Source organism: Trachemys scripta, chromosome 19 (assembly GCF_013100865.1).
Source record: "Trachemys scripta elegans isolate TJP31775 chromosome 19, CAS_Tse_1.0, whole genome shotgun sequence".
In the NCBI taxonomy this organism is placed as follows: Eukaryota; Metazoa; Chordata; order Testudines; family Emydidae; genus Trachemys; species Trachemys scripta.
The window spans coordinates 18,697,830-18,713,758 of NC_048316.1; the positions used below are offsets into that span (position 1 = coordinate 18,697,830).

Sequence of the window (15,929 nt, forward strand, 5' to 3'; positions counted from 1 at the left end):
CCATCCCCCCAGCCACACAGCACCCAGCTCCCTACCATCCCCCACAGCCATGCAGCACCCAGCACCCAGCTCCCTACCCCCCCAGCCACGCAGCACCCAGCTCCCTACCATCCCCCAACAGCCACGCAGCACCCAGCTCCCTACCATCCCCCCCAGCCACGCAGCACCCAGCTCCCTACCATCCCCCACAGCCATGCAGCACCCAGAATGTTCCCAGCACTAAGAGCTCTGCGCCTTAGCTTTTGCTGTCTGGAGCTCCCTACCATCCCCAAGGATGCTCCCAACAGGAGCAGCCCCTGCTGTGTTTGCTGAGCCCCGTGCTGGTGGCTGGCCAGGACTTCCCCTCCCTCGCTGGGCTGCACCAGAGCACCCCAGTGGCACTGGCAGGCTATTTGTTAATTAAAACAGAACAGCAAAATCAATAGCAGACATCAAGTTTATTGGCTCTCTGCTCTGCGGGGCCTGGCTGAGGGCTCAGGCCTGGCGAGCACGAGCCCCAAGGGACAGCAAGCAGCCGCTGGCAGAGAAGGCAGGTATCTGGAGTGGGGCTGGCTAGGATGCAGGTGTCCTCGCTGGAGGTCTCCTCCCTGCCACAGGCTGCAGCAGGTGGGTCAGAAAGGCTAGTCCAGCAGCTCCAGGTGGGTCAGAAAGGAGAGTGCAGATCTCGGATTGCTCCTGATAGATCATCTCCCTGGAGCTGGAGCTGGGGCCTTTGGCCTGACCCCATCGGTGCCACAGCAGGCCAGAGCAGCTCACAGCCGGGCATCCCCCTGGGACAGAATGGCGGGCACTTCCACTGCACCCAATGTTTGTCTATCGGGGCTGGGCTGGGCTCCCACGATTCTCCGGCATGAGGCTCCCCACTGCTGTGACAGGGACCCCCGCTTGGCTGGGACTCCCCGGGCCAACCATCGCTCTGAGCCGTGCTGTGGGGGCTGGTGCTTTGCTCATTTGAAAGGGCTTGTGCTCCCCACCCCCAGCAAGCAGAAGCTATGTGAAAGCTATGGGCTGGGAGAGGAGGGGGCTAGTCCCGCGGGAGAGAGATGGGACTCCCTGAGCAGGAGGGCAGCTGCGGGAGGAACGTTGTCCTGGCTCAGAGGCGCCCCAGGCCCACTACAAGGATGTGGCGCCCCCGGGTCCCCAACATCTGTCCTCCGAGGGGACATTTATTCATCTGAAGGTCCATGAGGAGCAAAGCTCGGCCTGCTCTGACACACTGGATGGGGCTGGAGACCAGGGGCATCCCTGCTCCGCACAGCTCCTTGGCCCCAACAACAGAGGAGACACGTTGCCCATTTTCGCCCTCCTGGGGTTCTGGCCCCTGGGCTGCTGAGCTCGGGGATCCTTCGGTGGCAGTGACATGCTAGGCCCTGGGGCAAGGGGCTCTTGGTGGTGCAAGTGGGAGCTGGCACTGTGTGCTAGGCACTGAGGAAATGCAGCCTCGGGATCACAGGCGATTGCCAGGGATTCAGGGACGCAGAATGGGCCTCCCGGGGCCGGGCCTCCCTTGTTGTGGGTTCTCTGCCAGGGGGCTGCGTGCTGGGTAGGGCTGAAGCTGGCGTTGCACCAGGGGTGGGACGGGCAGCACTGAGGCAGCTCTGTGTGGGGGAAGTGCCACAGGCCCGTGCCCTGAGATGTAGCCGGCCCTGCTGCTGGGAAAAGCACTTCATGTATCAATGGGCTGCAGCGTGGAAGCTTGTGCCAGCGTGTTGCACTTGGGAGTGACATGCGGGGAGCACATGGAAGAGTGGGTGCTGGGGTGGTGTCCACAGGCTGCTAGGCGTCGGGGAAGAGCAGGAACCCCGAGAAGATGCTGTCAGCCCCTTCGATCCCCACCAGGGAATTCTTCTCAGTGGGCTCCAGCCACACGGACTCATCTGCCTGCATCCGCAGTACCACTCCCCCGGTGGTGACCTGGTAGACGTTGTGCACGTAGTCGCAGAAGGTCACCACCTTCTCCCCCTTCATGCCCTCGCCCTTCTTGATGTTGATGCACAAGTTGCCCCTGGAGGTGGCGTGGTAGGTGAAGTAGTAGAGCCCTGGGATCTTGCAGGTGAACCGGCCGTACCTGTTCTCGTAGTGCCCGTTCTCGTTGGTGATGATGCGGTCGAAGCGGATGGGCTGCTCCCGGCGCGGCAGCATGCTAATGGTCCTGGCAGCTGAGAATGCAGATTTGAGGGTGGTCTTGAAGTCCCCAGATTCACCCACTGGCCCAGGAGGACCCGGGGGGCCCGGAGAGCCCTTGGAGCCGACAGGGCCTTTGGGGCCGACTTTCCCAGGGTATCCGGGGCTCCCCGGCTCTCCTTTCTCCCCCAGCTCCATTTCATCATCCACCCGCCCTGGGGGACCTAGGGAACAAGAAAAGAAGACTCATGAGTGGAAGGCTCACAGGGCTCTGTTGTCGTTCCTCATCTTATCGCTGGCAGGTTCATCGCTTCGCTGCTGAGCCCAGAGCGCAGCGTCGGATGGTCCACCAAAGTCACGTGACCAGCTCAGGGCCGGGGGATGATGAAGCCCTCCTCCAGTCTTTCTGTGCCGGAAAGTCCTCCACCCACGGCACAGCGACACTGGTGCCAGCTGAGACCCTCGCCCCCTGCACGGGGACACTGGTGCCAGCTGAGACCTCCACCGCCCCTCGCACGGGGACACTGGTGCCAGCTGAGACCCCCCCACCCCGCCCCTCACATGGGGACACCTGTGGCTGGCTGGTTCCTGCATTGGAAAGGTGCAAACCATTTGCTTCCAACAATGCATCCTCCTGGCTGATATAGCAGCAAGGGCCAGGCTGTCTGGACAGGCACTAACAGCTAACCCCGGGAATTGTGCTTTACCCCGAAAGGGCCTTGGAGGGTTGCAGTCATCCCGATAGCACCACTCTCGCCCAGAGCTCGGCCTGCTCCCAGCTCCCACCTCCTTCTTACCTTTCTCTCCCTTCAGGCCATCCAGTCCATCTTCGCCATTGGAGCCCGGCTTTCCTGGTACGCCTGGAATGCCCGGGATGGCGGCGTAGCCCTGGCAGCTGTTCGCGCTGGCCAGGGGGACTGCAACCAGGCAGAGCAGCACGGCCCACAGCATCGTGTTGGCACCAGCACTGGGGAGGGCAGAGAGACGCAGCACAGCTCACAGGGCAGCACAGGGTGATGGGCTGTCGACTGGCAAGTGGGCTGGGCAGGAGAGCTGGGGAGCAGGCTGCCAGGAACAGTGCGCCCTGGAGCACCGTGCCATGGGGACATTCTGCCAGTACTGGGGACAGCGGAGGGGCAAAGTCCACGACAGGACCTGCTCCAAGGAAAAGCTGCAGGTCCAAGTCCTCCCCCTGACACCCCATTCTCTTTGATGGAGCTGCCCCTGGATGAGTGGGGAGAGACTGCCCCCCGGACGGCACATCTTCTCACCGCCCCAGATGAGAACAGCCTCAAGGCTCAGGCACCGGTGGCCCAGTCCCCAAGTTGCAGGGACAGTGCAGGCTCCAACCCCGCGCCCAGCTGCAGGGGCTGCACAGGGGAGAAGAGAGGAGCAGCAAAGCCTTCGGTGTTTACAGAACTTCTGTGGAAGGGACAGGGAGAGCGGCATGTGCTGCTCTCATGTGCACACCCCACCCAGCTCCGGTCAAATCCTGCCCCAGCTCCCACTGCTCCGAGATCCCGCCGGCGCCACTGGCTGCAAGGAAGAGCTGAATTCCCCAACCAGCCACAGATCCAAAACATTTGGGGCCAAACCCTGCTCTGAAAACCATCTGGTCTCCAGGGCTTTGTCCGGCTGGGCGGCTTCTCCCCTGGAGCCTGTTCCACACACTAAGGGGCCGTCTCATCAGGCACTGAGCTGAACTGCCAGCAGCTCTCCAGTTCTCCCTCCCTGGCCTGTCTGAGCCATTTGTGACCATGACTTGCCCACTGGACACACTGGACAGGAATTACTTCAGGGCAGGTCTCCGGCCTGGGTCATTCAGGTCAGACTAGATGATCACAGTGGTCCTAGCGGGCATTGGAATCTCGGAATCTCCTGGTCCTACAGCCCAAGAGCCCAGCACCGTCTAAGCCAGACACAAAACTGCAACATCAGGGGCTGCTTCTCGGCAAGGTTAGCTTGGCAGGGAACGCATGGCTGGGGCAGGGAGCTCGGGGCAGGGCATACCCCACAGCTCAGAGCCGAGTCTGCTCTAGAACCCAGAGGGAGCCGGGTGCAGAGCCCCGGCAGCCCCTTAGGGACACGGCTCTGTCCAAGCGCCCGGCTCGTTCATGGCTGTTAAGGAATCGGGCGCCCGTGGCACCGTGTGGGCTCTTACCTTGCTGCGTCCTGCAGCAGCGAGCGGGGACGAGGCCGGGCGTGTCGCAGTCCAGCTTGGCAGTGACCCTGCGGAGGGAAAGCAGAAGTTTGTGTGAGCAGAGAGAGGCTGGGCAAGGAGAGGAACTGGCCACATCCCTTTTTTTATCGTTGGCTCTGGCCCTTCTGCACACTGGCACTTTCACATCCCCCGCCGCCCCGCTCCGACCTGACCTCAGGCTCTTTCTGCAGGCTCAGCAGGACCCCCAGTGCCTGAGCCCTGCAGGGAGCCTGGGCGTGGCTGGGCCAGAGCCTCTGGCTATCGGCAGCTCTCGGCCTGAGCCCCAGATAGTGCCGCGCTCAGTGGGTTTGTTCTCGCTGGGGTATGTGTCCTCACCTGCCCTTATAGGGAACTCCCCAGAGTTTGCCTCCAGAAGCTGTTAAAATCCAACTCTACCCGGCCCCCCCGACCCTGCTCTGAGTCCCCCCTCTGAAAACCCGGAGCAGCCGGGGCAGTCTCTGCGTTTTCACCCTGGTGACAGAGAGCTGGTTTGGGGGCATTGTGGGAATGAGGGTCACTCATGGGTACCCAGCCCTTTGCACTGCGGCTGCACATGAAGGTGTCACTAACTTCCTGTTGGCATTGTGCAGACAGAGCCGCCCCCCGCCCCCGGTCAACGAAAACACTCCAGTGGGTGTCCGTGGGGCGAGGATCTGGCCCCACCCATTGGTGCTGCTGGGACCCACTCGCCCGGGCCAGACGAGACATGGGCTGGGAGACGTGATGGTGCTAAGGTCCCAGGACTGCACTTACCTGCTTCCAAGGGTCCATGTGAGTGTGAGGGCGCCGGAGCGGCTGTAACGCCCCCCTCGCCAGCCCGCCAGTTCCCTTGGATCCCCGGCGCTGCCCAGCCTACCTAGACTCCCCCCTGCCCCCCACGCCTCCTTGAGCCAGCCCCCGTGTTCCAGGGAATCACCTGAGCCGATGCTGAGGCAAAGAAGCAGCTCGCGGGGGGGGGGGGGGAATGGAAGTGCCCCCCCCTTTAACTCACCTCCGTCTGGCTCTTCAGCACGGCAGTGCTGCAGGTTCGCCTCCAGTGGGGCGTGTGTGCGCCACGCCCATCACCTCTGCGTCTGGCCCCTGACGCTGCTGGATGCTGTCCCCTGGCCAGAGCGCTTCCTTGCTCAGTGGGCTGGGCACCCAGCACAGAGACACTCACCGCCTGGCAAAGCCTCATGCCCATCGCTAACACCCACCCTCCCTCCCTCCTCTGGGCATGCGGCTAATGGAACAGGAGCCCAGCTGGGCTGGGGGTCACAGACCATCGAGGGGCTGCCATGTGCCAGTGAGACTGTGCTGTGGGGAGGAAAGGAACCCGGATTCCCTGTCCCTTGGGGCTCTAGCCACCACATCCGGCTGCTCCTTTCTGTTAGGATTCGGCTCTCTAAGATGGCCTGTGCATGAAAGGCAAGCCGGAGGGCTCGTGGGGCCCTGTCCATGCCTGGAGTCAGTGCAATACTCACGTCTCCTCCAGTTGCACGCTGCACGGACTATCCCAGAGAACCCCAGCCAGAGCAGGCCTGCATCTTGGTAGCACCAGGATCGTTTCTTAAAGTCGATTCCACCTGCCCTTGCTCGCTGCCGAGTCTCTGCCTCATTGGCCACACTCAGCCCTGCTCCAGGCACACGCACTCCCCAGCCTCCTGAGGCCGGTCCTGCTCACGCCAGGCTGGGATTTGGCCTGGGCTGTCCACGTAGTGGGGAGGGATAGCTCAGTGGTTTGCGCATTGCCCTGCTAAACCCAGGGTTGTGAGTTCAATCCTTGAGAGGGCCACTTGGGGATCTGGGGCAAAAATCTGTCTGGGGATTGGTCCTGCTTTGAGCAGGGGGTTGGACTAGATGATCTCCTAAGGTCCTTTCCAACCTTAATCTTCTGTGACTGTTCTGGCACTCAGTGTCACGCAGGGGAGTGGGGCAGGCTCCCCTGCCCTAGGGGGAGCTCTCGGTCAAGAGGATTTTGAGCTGAAGGGGCTCCTTGGAAAGTCCCTGCTCTGCAGATATTTGGCATGGTTCACTGCTGAGTTTGTAAGTGCTTTGAACCACCGAGTGGCCCCTGCAGATCCCTGGGGATGTCCTATTGCGGGTGCCGCAGGGAATGCTCAGGTGGTGTCTGTTCTTCTGTAAACTCAACCGTGGCCAGGAATTCCTGAGCCCGCCTCTGGCATGGGGGCAGGTACCAGCCACTCGGACAATCAGCTCGTGGTATTCAACAGCACTGGAGCCCTGGGTTAGAACCTGGGGGAGATTTTTGCCTCCTCCAGCAAGAGAACGAAGAAGAGCTGGGCTGTAATTGTAACTAGAGAGACTGCTGACAGATGGGCACTGGCTGGCTTAGGCCTCTGAGGGTGTGTCTACACTGCAATGAGACGCTCACAGGGCTTGGGGCAAGGGGCGGTTAACTGCAGTTTAGACATTCGGGCTCGGGCTGCAGCGTGGGCTCTAGGACCCTGTGAGATGGGGGGGGGTTCCCCAAACATCTTCATCACAATTCAACAGCCCCTGAGCCAGAGCCCCGTGAGCCCGTCAGCTGGCATGGGCCAGCGCAGGTATTAACTGCAGTGCAGACAGACCCTGAGTGACCCGTGCTCAGGGACCAGCCACCCGGCGGAGCTGCAGCTACCTCTGCACGGGACACATGGGGAGACCGGCACCCCCCAGAGATGTGCAGTGACTCGCTCAAGGGCTCAGTGGGGGTCTCCAGACTCCCAGGCACTTGCTCTAGCACACTCCAGAGTCTAGCGGTGCTGTCCTGGCCCTGGTGTGGCCTCGGGGGGCAGCGGGGATGGTCGCCAGGAGACAGACTGCGCCGGGGTGGTGCAGCTTTGCACTGGGGCAGCAGGACAAACTGCCCCTGTCTGACTGGTTCTGCTGGTCTGAGCCAGTTCCTTGGTACACGGACTTTGGCCTGACGTGTCTCTGAAACAGCCAGGTGGACGCGGGCATGTGCTTCTGCAAGTGCTAGTAACCAAACAGGCATCCTGGGACCTGGGGTTCCTCAGCTCCTCCAGGCCGTATGGGAAACCCGGGATTAGATTGAGCTACCCCCCGAGGGGTAGGCTCCCTGGAGAGCCAGGCTGGCACTGCAAGGTCTTTGTCAGTGCCTGAGGGCACAGGGCACAGCCAAGGTTTTGGAGTGGCGTATTTCCTGCCGGCTTCTGGTTCGGGGGCTCCTGCTGTGTCACCAGCACTGTCTCCCAGGCAGCTCAGGGCTACGGGAGCTGCCAGGCTTGGCCTGGCCCGGCCCAGGACGGGGACGTCTCTGCCTGCATGCTGGTCCCTGTCTTGGGTCTGACTCCGCATCCCTCCCCCAGTTGTTTGGCTCGGAGGCCAGAGCAGAACAGTCACTGGGGGCGACTGTTCCCTGAATCCAAGGGAGGGACCCAGCTCCAGGGAGCAGGTGCAGTTGGTGCAGTTTGGCTCACACACGGCACTGTCCTGCCAGGCACTGGTCACCACTCCTGGGGCTGAGGGCGGGGGGTCTGCCTTCCAGGAGACGCGCAAGGATCAGCCCCACTCCTAGACTCCGTGGCATCCCCCAGCTCCTTCTGACACTCAGTGCCTCTGAGCTGGCCTCAGAGAGGCTCCAAGGATCCTAATCGCGTCGGACAATCCCTGTGTCCGTGGCGGGAACAGGACAGTTACACTTCATGACGATGGCTCGGCGCAGTGCTGGGGGGCCCAGCAGCCTCGCCCATGAAGTCTCAGAAGCCTTGAGGTGAGGCACCGAGACCCAGGACATCAATGTGGGGCCAACCCACAAGGCCGGGAGGGAGGAATGGGCCATTTCCGTTTGGATGAGGCCCAGCTGTGTGCTGTGCCCTTGGAGCGCCTGGGTGCCGGGGCCAGGGTGTGCCAGGCGCCAAGGCCAGGGGCATACTGGCATGGCGTGTGTTTGCCAGGGAGCTGGGCTGGGGCAAGGCCAATTCGGGATGCATTTGGCCCTACGGCTGTGACTCACCTGCACCCTTGTGCCAGCAGAGGGAGAATCCATCCAGGGTCGGGAGGGGGGGCAGGCACTGTTCCCCAGGGCCCCATGGGAAGGGCAGTTTAACTTGGAGTCAGAGCCAGACTGGTACCCAGAGGCAATCTAGAGAAGGGGCTGAACCAGCCCATTGCCTGGGAGGGCTGAGACCCCAGAGAGGGAGATGGAGCCTGGGACTGTGGGTAGGGATGGGAAACAGGCCCCCTCCTCCCCCGCTTCACTCCATGGGGCAGAGGGAGCCCAGCACAGCTCTAAAACAAAATCCCCTTCCCCACCTGCGCCCAGCCGCCCACCACGGGGTGTGCACCCCGCCCGGGCAATGGAGGCCTGGCTGGGCATTTGTGGCGTTCGTTGCCTGGCTCCTGTAACCAGTGCTATAGAAATACCTCACATGCACACACCCTCATCCACATCCACATGCACGCTCACCCACACCCACATGCACACACACATCCACATCCACACGCATGCACACACACGCGCACATGCACACACACACACATCCGCACACACGCATGCACACGCACGCACACACACATCCACACGCACGCACATGCACACATCCACAGGTGCACGCATGTACACACACACGCGCACACACACAGATGCACACACACTCGCACACACACAGGTGCACACATCCACATGCATGCACACACACGCGCACACACATTCACACGTGCACACACACACACAGGTTTCTGATACGCTGTGCGGTTGTGCGTAGAACATGAGACATCAGGCCCTGTGCCACAGAGTGGGGATTTATTGATGTTTTTGACAGAAGCTCATGGCCCAGTTCCCTTTCCAGATTTTCTGGGATGAGCCCGTCCCTGGCGCGACTCGCTGGGGGCAGTGGGGAGACCCAGGGCTGGCTTTGGCCCTCTGGGTGTGAGCAGCGTGAAGCAGCGGGGGTTAGTGCATGCAGCAGCTAGACCCTGTACTGTGTAGAGAGCGCAGAGTGGCTGGGGAGAGCGGGGACAGTGGGGCCACCGTGGTTCTCGCCAGGCAGGGACGCAGCCAGACAACCCCCTCCCTTACACTTGGTGACTCTGTCTCAAAAACACATGTGAAAAACCGCTCGGCCCCGGTTAGTTTTTGGTTGGAGTCTGGGTGGCCACGGGGTCCCGACAGGGACAGGACTGCAGCCAACAGGCCCTGCCTCAGCCCTAGCCAAGCTGATGCAAGCAGTGGCCCTGTGCAGAGGGCCCCGGGCGTGCGATTCCCTTGTGCCCCACTGTGAGGTGCTGCGATGCAGGGAGAGAGCCAGCGTGCATGTTAGAGGGCAGAGAGAGGCTGGGATCAGCCAGCGCGTGCCAGAGCTGGTCTGGCCTGCCTAGTCTGGGAAGAGCAGGAAGCCGGAAAAGACACTGTCGGAGCCAGCGATGCCCACCATGCCGTTGTAATCATTGACTGCCAGCCAGAGCTGGTCCCCGGCGTCCATGCGCAGCAGGAGGCCCCCGGAGCTGACCTGCTTGCTGTTGGACATGTGGTCGCAGAAGCTGGCCACCTTCTGCCGGTTCTTGTACATGTTGACGCAGAGGTTGGCAGTCTGGGAGGTGTGGAAGATGAAGTAGTAGAGGCCGGGCACGCGGCACGTGAACTTGCCCGAGGTGATGTTGTAGTCCTGGTTGAGGTTGGTGATGGCGTGGTTGAACACCACAGGGGCGTTCTTGTCCGGGTACTGCCCGGTCCGCCTCGCTACTGAGAAGGCTGACTGGTGCTTCTGCTTGTAATTACCAGGCATGCCGGGCCCTCCAGGCTGGCCTTGGTCGCCCGGATCTCCCCGGGTGCCAGGGGGACCCATGGGACCAGTTTTTCCTGGCGGGCCAGGGCTGCCGGGGTCTCCTTCCTCCCCCTTGGGCCCTCGGGTTCCAGGAATGGCCGGAATGCCTGTGGGGTTCCAGGGAGTGTCCGTCAGGGTGGGTCCAGTGGCTCAGTGCATTGGGAGGGACAGCTGGCAGCCCCTCCCTGCCCCCCTGCCTTGGTGGCTGAGCGGCCGTGACCCCAGCCTAGCCTGTGTGGACAAGTCCTCTCCCCCCCACTCCACATCTGCAAAGGGTTGGTATCCCTGAGCCAGCCCCCAGGGCTCTGCTGCTGAGCTGGCAACTGTGCCAGTGTCTGCACTCCTGCAGGAAAGGCGCCGGAGAAGGGCAGCTCATTCCCTGTGTTGGGATCAGGCCGTGGGGCCGTGTCCTCTCCTCTCCCTCTGTGCTTTCCCACCTGTCTGCCCCAGGACACAGCCGGCACTAATCCTCTATCTTCCGGGCACTATGGGCCTCAGGGAGCCCTCTGGTGACACCTCTCCAATGCCCCCTCTCTTGACAAGCTTCTATTAGAGGGCACCTACCTGGTTCGCCTTTGACTCCTTTCATCCCATCTCTGCCATCCTTGCCAGGCATGCCAGGCGTGCCAGGCAGCCCAGGGGTCCCATAGCAGCTGTGGGAAGCACTGCCTGTCACGGAGGTTTCCAGCGTCAGGAGGAGAAGGGCTAGGCCCAGGCCCACTGGTTCCCAGACGTTCTTGACCATCATTGTCCTACCACGAGTGGAAATGCGGAGAGTGTTGAGGGGTCCTGCCCGGTCGCTGTGGGCACAGCGGAGGCCCCTTGCTGCCAGGCCAAACAGCAGCATCTCCACCCAGTGACAGACCGCGGGTTACTCTGATCCTCGCTCTTACCAGGAGCCACCCTCCCTCGGCTCGCCTTGCCCACCCGCTCCCGCCCCCGCCTCCTGGGCACAGCCTGTCCCCTCGGCAGCCTGCATGGATCCGGAACGCTGCCTGACGGGCTTCGCCAGCCTGAGCCCAGAGCCCATCCAGAGAGCCAGGGCAGCGTCTCCCTCCCCACCCTCGTGGGCAGCCTCTCTCCTTTCCGGCAGCCCTTCCCGCTCCCTGCTCTGAGCATAGGTCAGGAATGGCCCTGCTGTTGGTGCATGGACAGCCTGGCCCTGGTTTGCCTGTCACTGGTGCTGGCTGCGGCCCACAGCACAGCTGGGTTGCCGGAGGAAGGTCCATTCTGGGGTTCTCTGGCGCTGGCACAGGGACAGCCCGGCTCCCAGGGCATTGTCCTATTCCCAGGATCCCTGGCGCTGCGCTGCTCGGGGGGCAGCTCTGCCTTTCTGCAATCTGTCCCTGCACTGCCCACCGTGGCTGCCCCACACCAGTGCACCTGCTGGCCCATGGCTCTGCCCTCCAGCCTAGCAGGGGCTCTTAGACCCAGAAGTCCAGCAGAGAGTTAGTGAAAACCCTTACGCGGAGTGACCTACCAGTGACCAGGAGCAGGCTACTGGGGTATCCCTGCTGTGACCCCACCAGCCAGCCCTTCCACAGCCACATGTCAGCTCCTATGGCCACAGGGCCCACAGGACAGTGACATGGGCCTACCCGCTTCGCCAATGTCCTGCGACTGCCCCCCACCAGCCCCTTACCTCTCTGGGGCCGGGCGCTGGCTCCCGCGCTCTCCGGAGGGCTCTGCTGCGGTGGGGCTGCTGACTGGCTTGTCAGAGCTCTGGCTGCGACACCAGCCAGGAGGAAGTTGGTGGCTGAAGGAGGCCAGGACAGGCCTCTTGGAAAGACCAGCCCCCTTGCCGGGACCCTGGCCAAGTTTCACATCCCTGTCCTGGGCATTTCTTCTGAGCAAGCGTTTTCCGCAGTGCCGGGCAACGCTAAACGCCGCGCCAGCACTCCCCACCTCGCCACGGGCCTGGCCGCCAAGGGGGCAGGGCAGGAAGGACCAGACCGAGGGGTGCCAGGCCCAGCAGCGGGACCAGGGGCCGTGCGCAGTGCTCACGGCTGATCCAGAGGCCGATGCACACCTCCATCAGGGCACTGCCTCTCCGCTCACCTCACTTTCTTCCCCTCCCCCCGCGACTGAAGTGTCGGACGGCAGAGGGCCATGCTGGGGGTTCCCCCACAGTGGCATGACGTCATCCCAGTCCCCGGGGCACCTGCTCAGAATCCTGTGACCTCCGACACTTGCCCATCAGTGGGGGGATGAGGGTTAGTGCTGAGTCTGTGTCATCCCCATCTCTTGGCAGATGTCACGGCCCGTTCCCAGCCTCGCACAGGCACCCTGGCCAGCCCGGCCCTCCCCTCAGCCCCCTGGGTGCCAGCGTAAATGATTGAATTGGTGGGGGGTCGTGGCCAATACCCACATCACTCCTGCTTCCTTTTACTGAAGAATGTTTTTGGATCAATGAAGGGCCCGTGGCACACACCGGGAATCCGGGAACCAGCCCCCAGGAAGGGGTCCTGGCACTGTGGCACATACCCGGGAATCAGCCCCCAGGGAGGGGTCCTGGCACCATGGCCGATACTTGGGTATCACCCCTCTGGGCAGTGCCCCAGGGCCCAGGTGTTAGCTCACTAGCTGCATCAACAGAAGTCTTTTTCGAGGCTGAGCTGGTCGAGCCGTCCGTCCGTCCATCTGTCCATCGTGTTCCAGGAGCGCAGGCCCCTGGACGAGGCGCTGGTTCCCGTGAGGAGAGCACAGCGCCCCCGGTGTGAGTGAGCAGTGCTCTTTCCCCTCTCCCTTCCTCTGTCACTGTGGGCAGGGTGCTAAGGGCAGAGGCAGCCCCCAGGAGGAATCCAAGCTGACCCCCAGGAGTGTCCAGTGCGTGCTCCCTGAAGTACCAGCTCTGCCCTCTGCGAGGGGCACATGCCCTCTGCCCCTGCCTGCTTTGCTTGCTGTGTGTGGGGGGAGGGTAATGCCCCGGGGCCCTACCAGAGGGCAGCGTCCATGCTCCCTGCAGCATTACGCCTGGCTCCCCTCCCGCTTTTCCCGTGATGGCAGAGCCCTCCTTCCCACCCGCAATCCAGGGCCCGGGAGTGCCACAGGGCAGCCCACCGTGCAGGAGTCCTGAGACTGAGTCTGCAGCCTGGCCCGAGCCGGGTGAACCCATTTCTCACGTGCACTAGGATCAGGGCCCTGGGTGCTGGGTGCTGGGCAAACCAATGGGCTGCTGGCCTCATTCCGATTTAGGAAGAAAAAAGTGTCACTCTCCCGGAGACTGTTCTCCCGGCCCCATCGCTCCTTGTTGTCACGCCCAGACGCCAAGGACTGAGTGGGTCACAGAATCTGGACGCCCACTGGCTCCGGGGGGTCCCTCCCGCTCAGGACAGACTGAGGCGTGCGGGTGCTGCCCCTGCTATGTAGCTGCAGCGTATCTGAGTCAGCCAGGCGAGTCCCTGTCCCCGGGTGTAGGGTGGAAAGCTGCTCGCCCAGGCATCGCTCTCAGTACTGACAGATCGGAAACACTCTGGCCTCGTTGGCTCCCTCAGCCTCCCCATGGCTTGGAGCCTGAACTCGCTGGACAGCACTGGGATGGGGGAACTGGAGCCAAAGGCAGCCTCTGCAAAGGCTGGGGAGTTCAAATCCTGCGGGGGTCTTTCCTGGGAGACGCCAGCCCGTTGTGCTCTGGGCCTGTGCTGTTCCTGACTCCGAGGGAGCCCAGACACTGACCGTTTGCAGGAAGATGTGAACGAGAAAGAAAACCATGGGAATGAGCGAGGGAAAGAAAGGGTTTATTTGTCTGTGCTGATTGGAAGGGGGTGAAAGCCAGGGGTGGCCTGCAGCCAGCTCCGGATTTGCAATGGTTAGTACAGCGCGAGCCACAACTGACAGCAATTTCCTATCAGGGACTAAAGGGGCCACAGCGGGGGAATGACACGGGTGACAACTGATCTCCTTCGGCAGGGGGATGAGAACCAGCATGGCAGGAAGATCTGAGCCCCTGGGACCGGGGCACTGTCTGCGACTGCTGCTTGGACAGAGCACAGAGTGTGACCGCTCTCCTCGGCCTGGGGGACACGGCCCGTGCCGAATGGCAGCGCCTGGCCGGGAAGGTGGGGGACCCTGCCTGGAGTGGGCACTATGGTTTTTTAGGCAGCGTGCCGGCTGTTGACGATGGAATGGACCTGACTGGAAGGCGAGATGATGCTTCCCAGGGCGTGAGCTGGGGTTCCAGGCCAGGCACAGCCTAGCTACCCCCTCACCCCAAGACACTGCCCCCTCGGTGCCACATGCCACATCCTGATCCCCAGGGCAGCTCTCTCAAGGCCGTATGCTAGCAAAGGGCATGTTACAGGGACGCAGGCCCAGGGCAGAGGGGTGCCAGCAGGGCAGGGTCACTGTGGGAGGCTTTGGCCTTTTGCGGACAGATCTCGTCTAAGGCCTGGGCTGCGGCGTCATGGCCATGGGGCCTGAGGAAGGAGCCCCCCCCTCGTCTGAGGAACCCCATACTGGGTGCTAGGAGGGAGGCCCCTGCTGCGAGTGACCCCGGAAGTCCAGATGCCATCCCATGAGTGGGGCCAGGCCCCCGCCAGCCCAGGGGTCAGGTGGGGATTCCCGGTCTGTTTGGCAGGCTGGGAGTGCGCTCGTCCCACAATGCCCAGGACCAGCCTGGTCCCATCAAAGCCAAGGGGAGCCCTGCGGGAGCAGGGTCTGGGCTGTGACGCTTGGCCAGGGGCTATATCCCCTACACTCGGGGAACTGGACACAAATGATCTTTATACAGGCCCTGGGCAGCTCAGCAGCCGGCTCCCACCCCTGCCTGGCACACTGGGCACCCAGCCTCAGTGGCACGGAGGCGGGCGTGTGCAGGCGCAGCGCTCTCCTGAGTGGTTGGGTGAGGAAAGGCTGGGTCTGCACACACCGGTTGGCCTGCGGCCCCCCAGGACCTGCGTGCACCCCCGTCAGGGCTCTCGCAGGCCAGCGGGCGAAGCGGTGGGGGCTCGGAGAGGCAGGGGCCGCCTTGCTGTAGCTGGCTGAGGGGTGTCAGTGAGTCTCAGGGAAGAGCAGGAAGCCGCTGAAGACGCTGTCGGCCTCGGTGCCGTCGTACACTTTGTTGCCTTGGCGGGGGTCACTCTCGAGCCAGACCTGGTCGTACCTGGCCAGCTGGAGCACGCCGCTCCCCGAGTTCACCTGCAGGAGGCCGCGACTGTTGCTGTCGCAGACGCCCAACTCCTTTGTCTCGTTGCGGACGAGGCTGAGGCAGAGGTTCCCGCTGGAGATCACCTGGAAGGCGAAGTAGTAGACGCCGGGCTCCTTGCAGGTGAACCGGCCCGTCTCGGGGTTGTAGCTGTTGTCCTGGTTGGTGATGAGGTTGTTAAAGACCACGACGTTCCCGCTGGCGGGGGGCTTCTTCCTGGAGGCCGAGAAGGCGGGCCGGGGCTGATCCTTGATATTGCCAGCCTGGCCTTTGGCTCCCTTCTGTCCCGGCTGCCCTGGGAGCCCGGGGGGACCATTTGGCCCCCTGTAGCCCTGGTTCCCAGGCATGCCAGGAGGTCCAGGTGTCCCTTCATCCCCTTTGGGTCCCCGGATCCCTGACCTTCTTCCTGGTAACCCTGGAAGAGAGGAACAGGCCGCGGCTGATGGAAGCTGGGCCCAAGCGTTGTCAGCGAGAGCCTGTCTCCATCCCTTGCACTGAGCCGGCCTGGGCCAGCGCCCGACTCCCTCACCTCCGCCGAGCCACCTGGGTCAGCACCCCCAGCTCCCTCCCCTCCGCCGAGCCACCTGGGTCAGCACCCCCAGCTCCCTCCCCTCCGCCGAGCCGGCCTGGGTCAGCGCCCGACTCCCTCCCCTCCCCCGAGCCAGCCTGGGTCAGCGCCCCCAGCTCCCTCCCT

The 15,929-nt window shown here is 62.9% G+C and overlaps 3 protein-coding genes across 5 annotated transcripts in view; all 3 read right to left on the bottom strand.

The window, feature by feature from the left end:
• Window positions 1–418: 418 nt before the first annotated feature.
• On the bottom strand, window positions 419–4,442 carry C1QB (complement C1q B chain). Of its 2 annotated transcripts, XM_034753267.1 has the most exons (4): window positions 4,286–4,388; window positions 3,396–3,494; window positions 2,922–3,091; window positions 419–2,348 (listed from the first exon to the last, which is right to left on the bottom strand). In XM_034753267.1, exons 3-4 carry the CDS (start codon window positions 3,073–3,075, stop codon window positions 1,777–1,779), a joined length of 726 nt encoding a protein of 241 aa, XP_034609158.1. In that variant the 5' UTR covers window positions 3,076–3,091; window positions 3,396–3,494; window positions 4,286–4,388; the 3' UTR covers window positions 419–1,776. The 2 variants fall into 2 exon arrangements, with proteins under 2 accessions (XP_034609158.1, XP_034609157.1); XM_034753266.1 differs by lacking the exon at window positions 3,396–3,494 and having other exon boundaries at window positions 4,286–4,442.
• Window positions 4,443–9,054: 4,612 nt separating this feature from the next.
• C1QC (complement C1q C chain) lies at window positions 9,055–12,020 on the bottom strand. Its single transcript, XM_034753263.1, has 3 exons — window positions 11,735–12,020; window positions 10,657–10,844; window positions 9,055–10,199 (listed from the first exon to the last, which is right to left on the bottom strand). The coding sequence occupies exons 2-3, from the start codon at window positions 10,838–10,840 to the stop codon at window positions 9,643–9,645; spliced, it is 741 nt and encodes a 246-aa protein (XP_034609154.1). The 5' UTR covers window positions 10,841–10,844; window positions 11,735–12,020; the 3' UTR covers window positions 9,055–9,642.
• A 1,788-nt stretch (window positions 12,021–13,808) lies between these two features.
• Window positions 13,809–15,929, bottom strand: part of C1QA (complement C1q A chain) — a 5,106-nt gene continuing 2,985 nt past the window's right edge. For both annotated transcript variants that reach the window (XM_034753264.1, XM_034753265.1), the window contains one exon: window positions 13,809–15,650. In XM_034753264.1, the coding sequence (XP_034609155.1) occupies window positions 15,082–15,650 (569 nt within the window). In that variant the 3' untranslated portion in view covers window positions 13,809–15,081. The remainder of the gene's footprint in view (window positions 15,651–15,929) is intronic.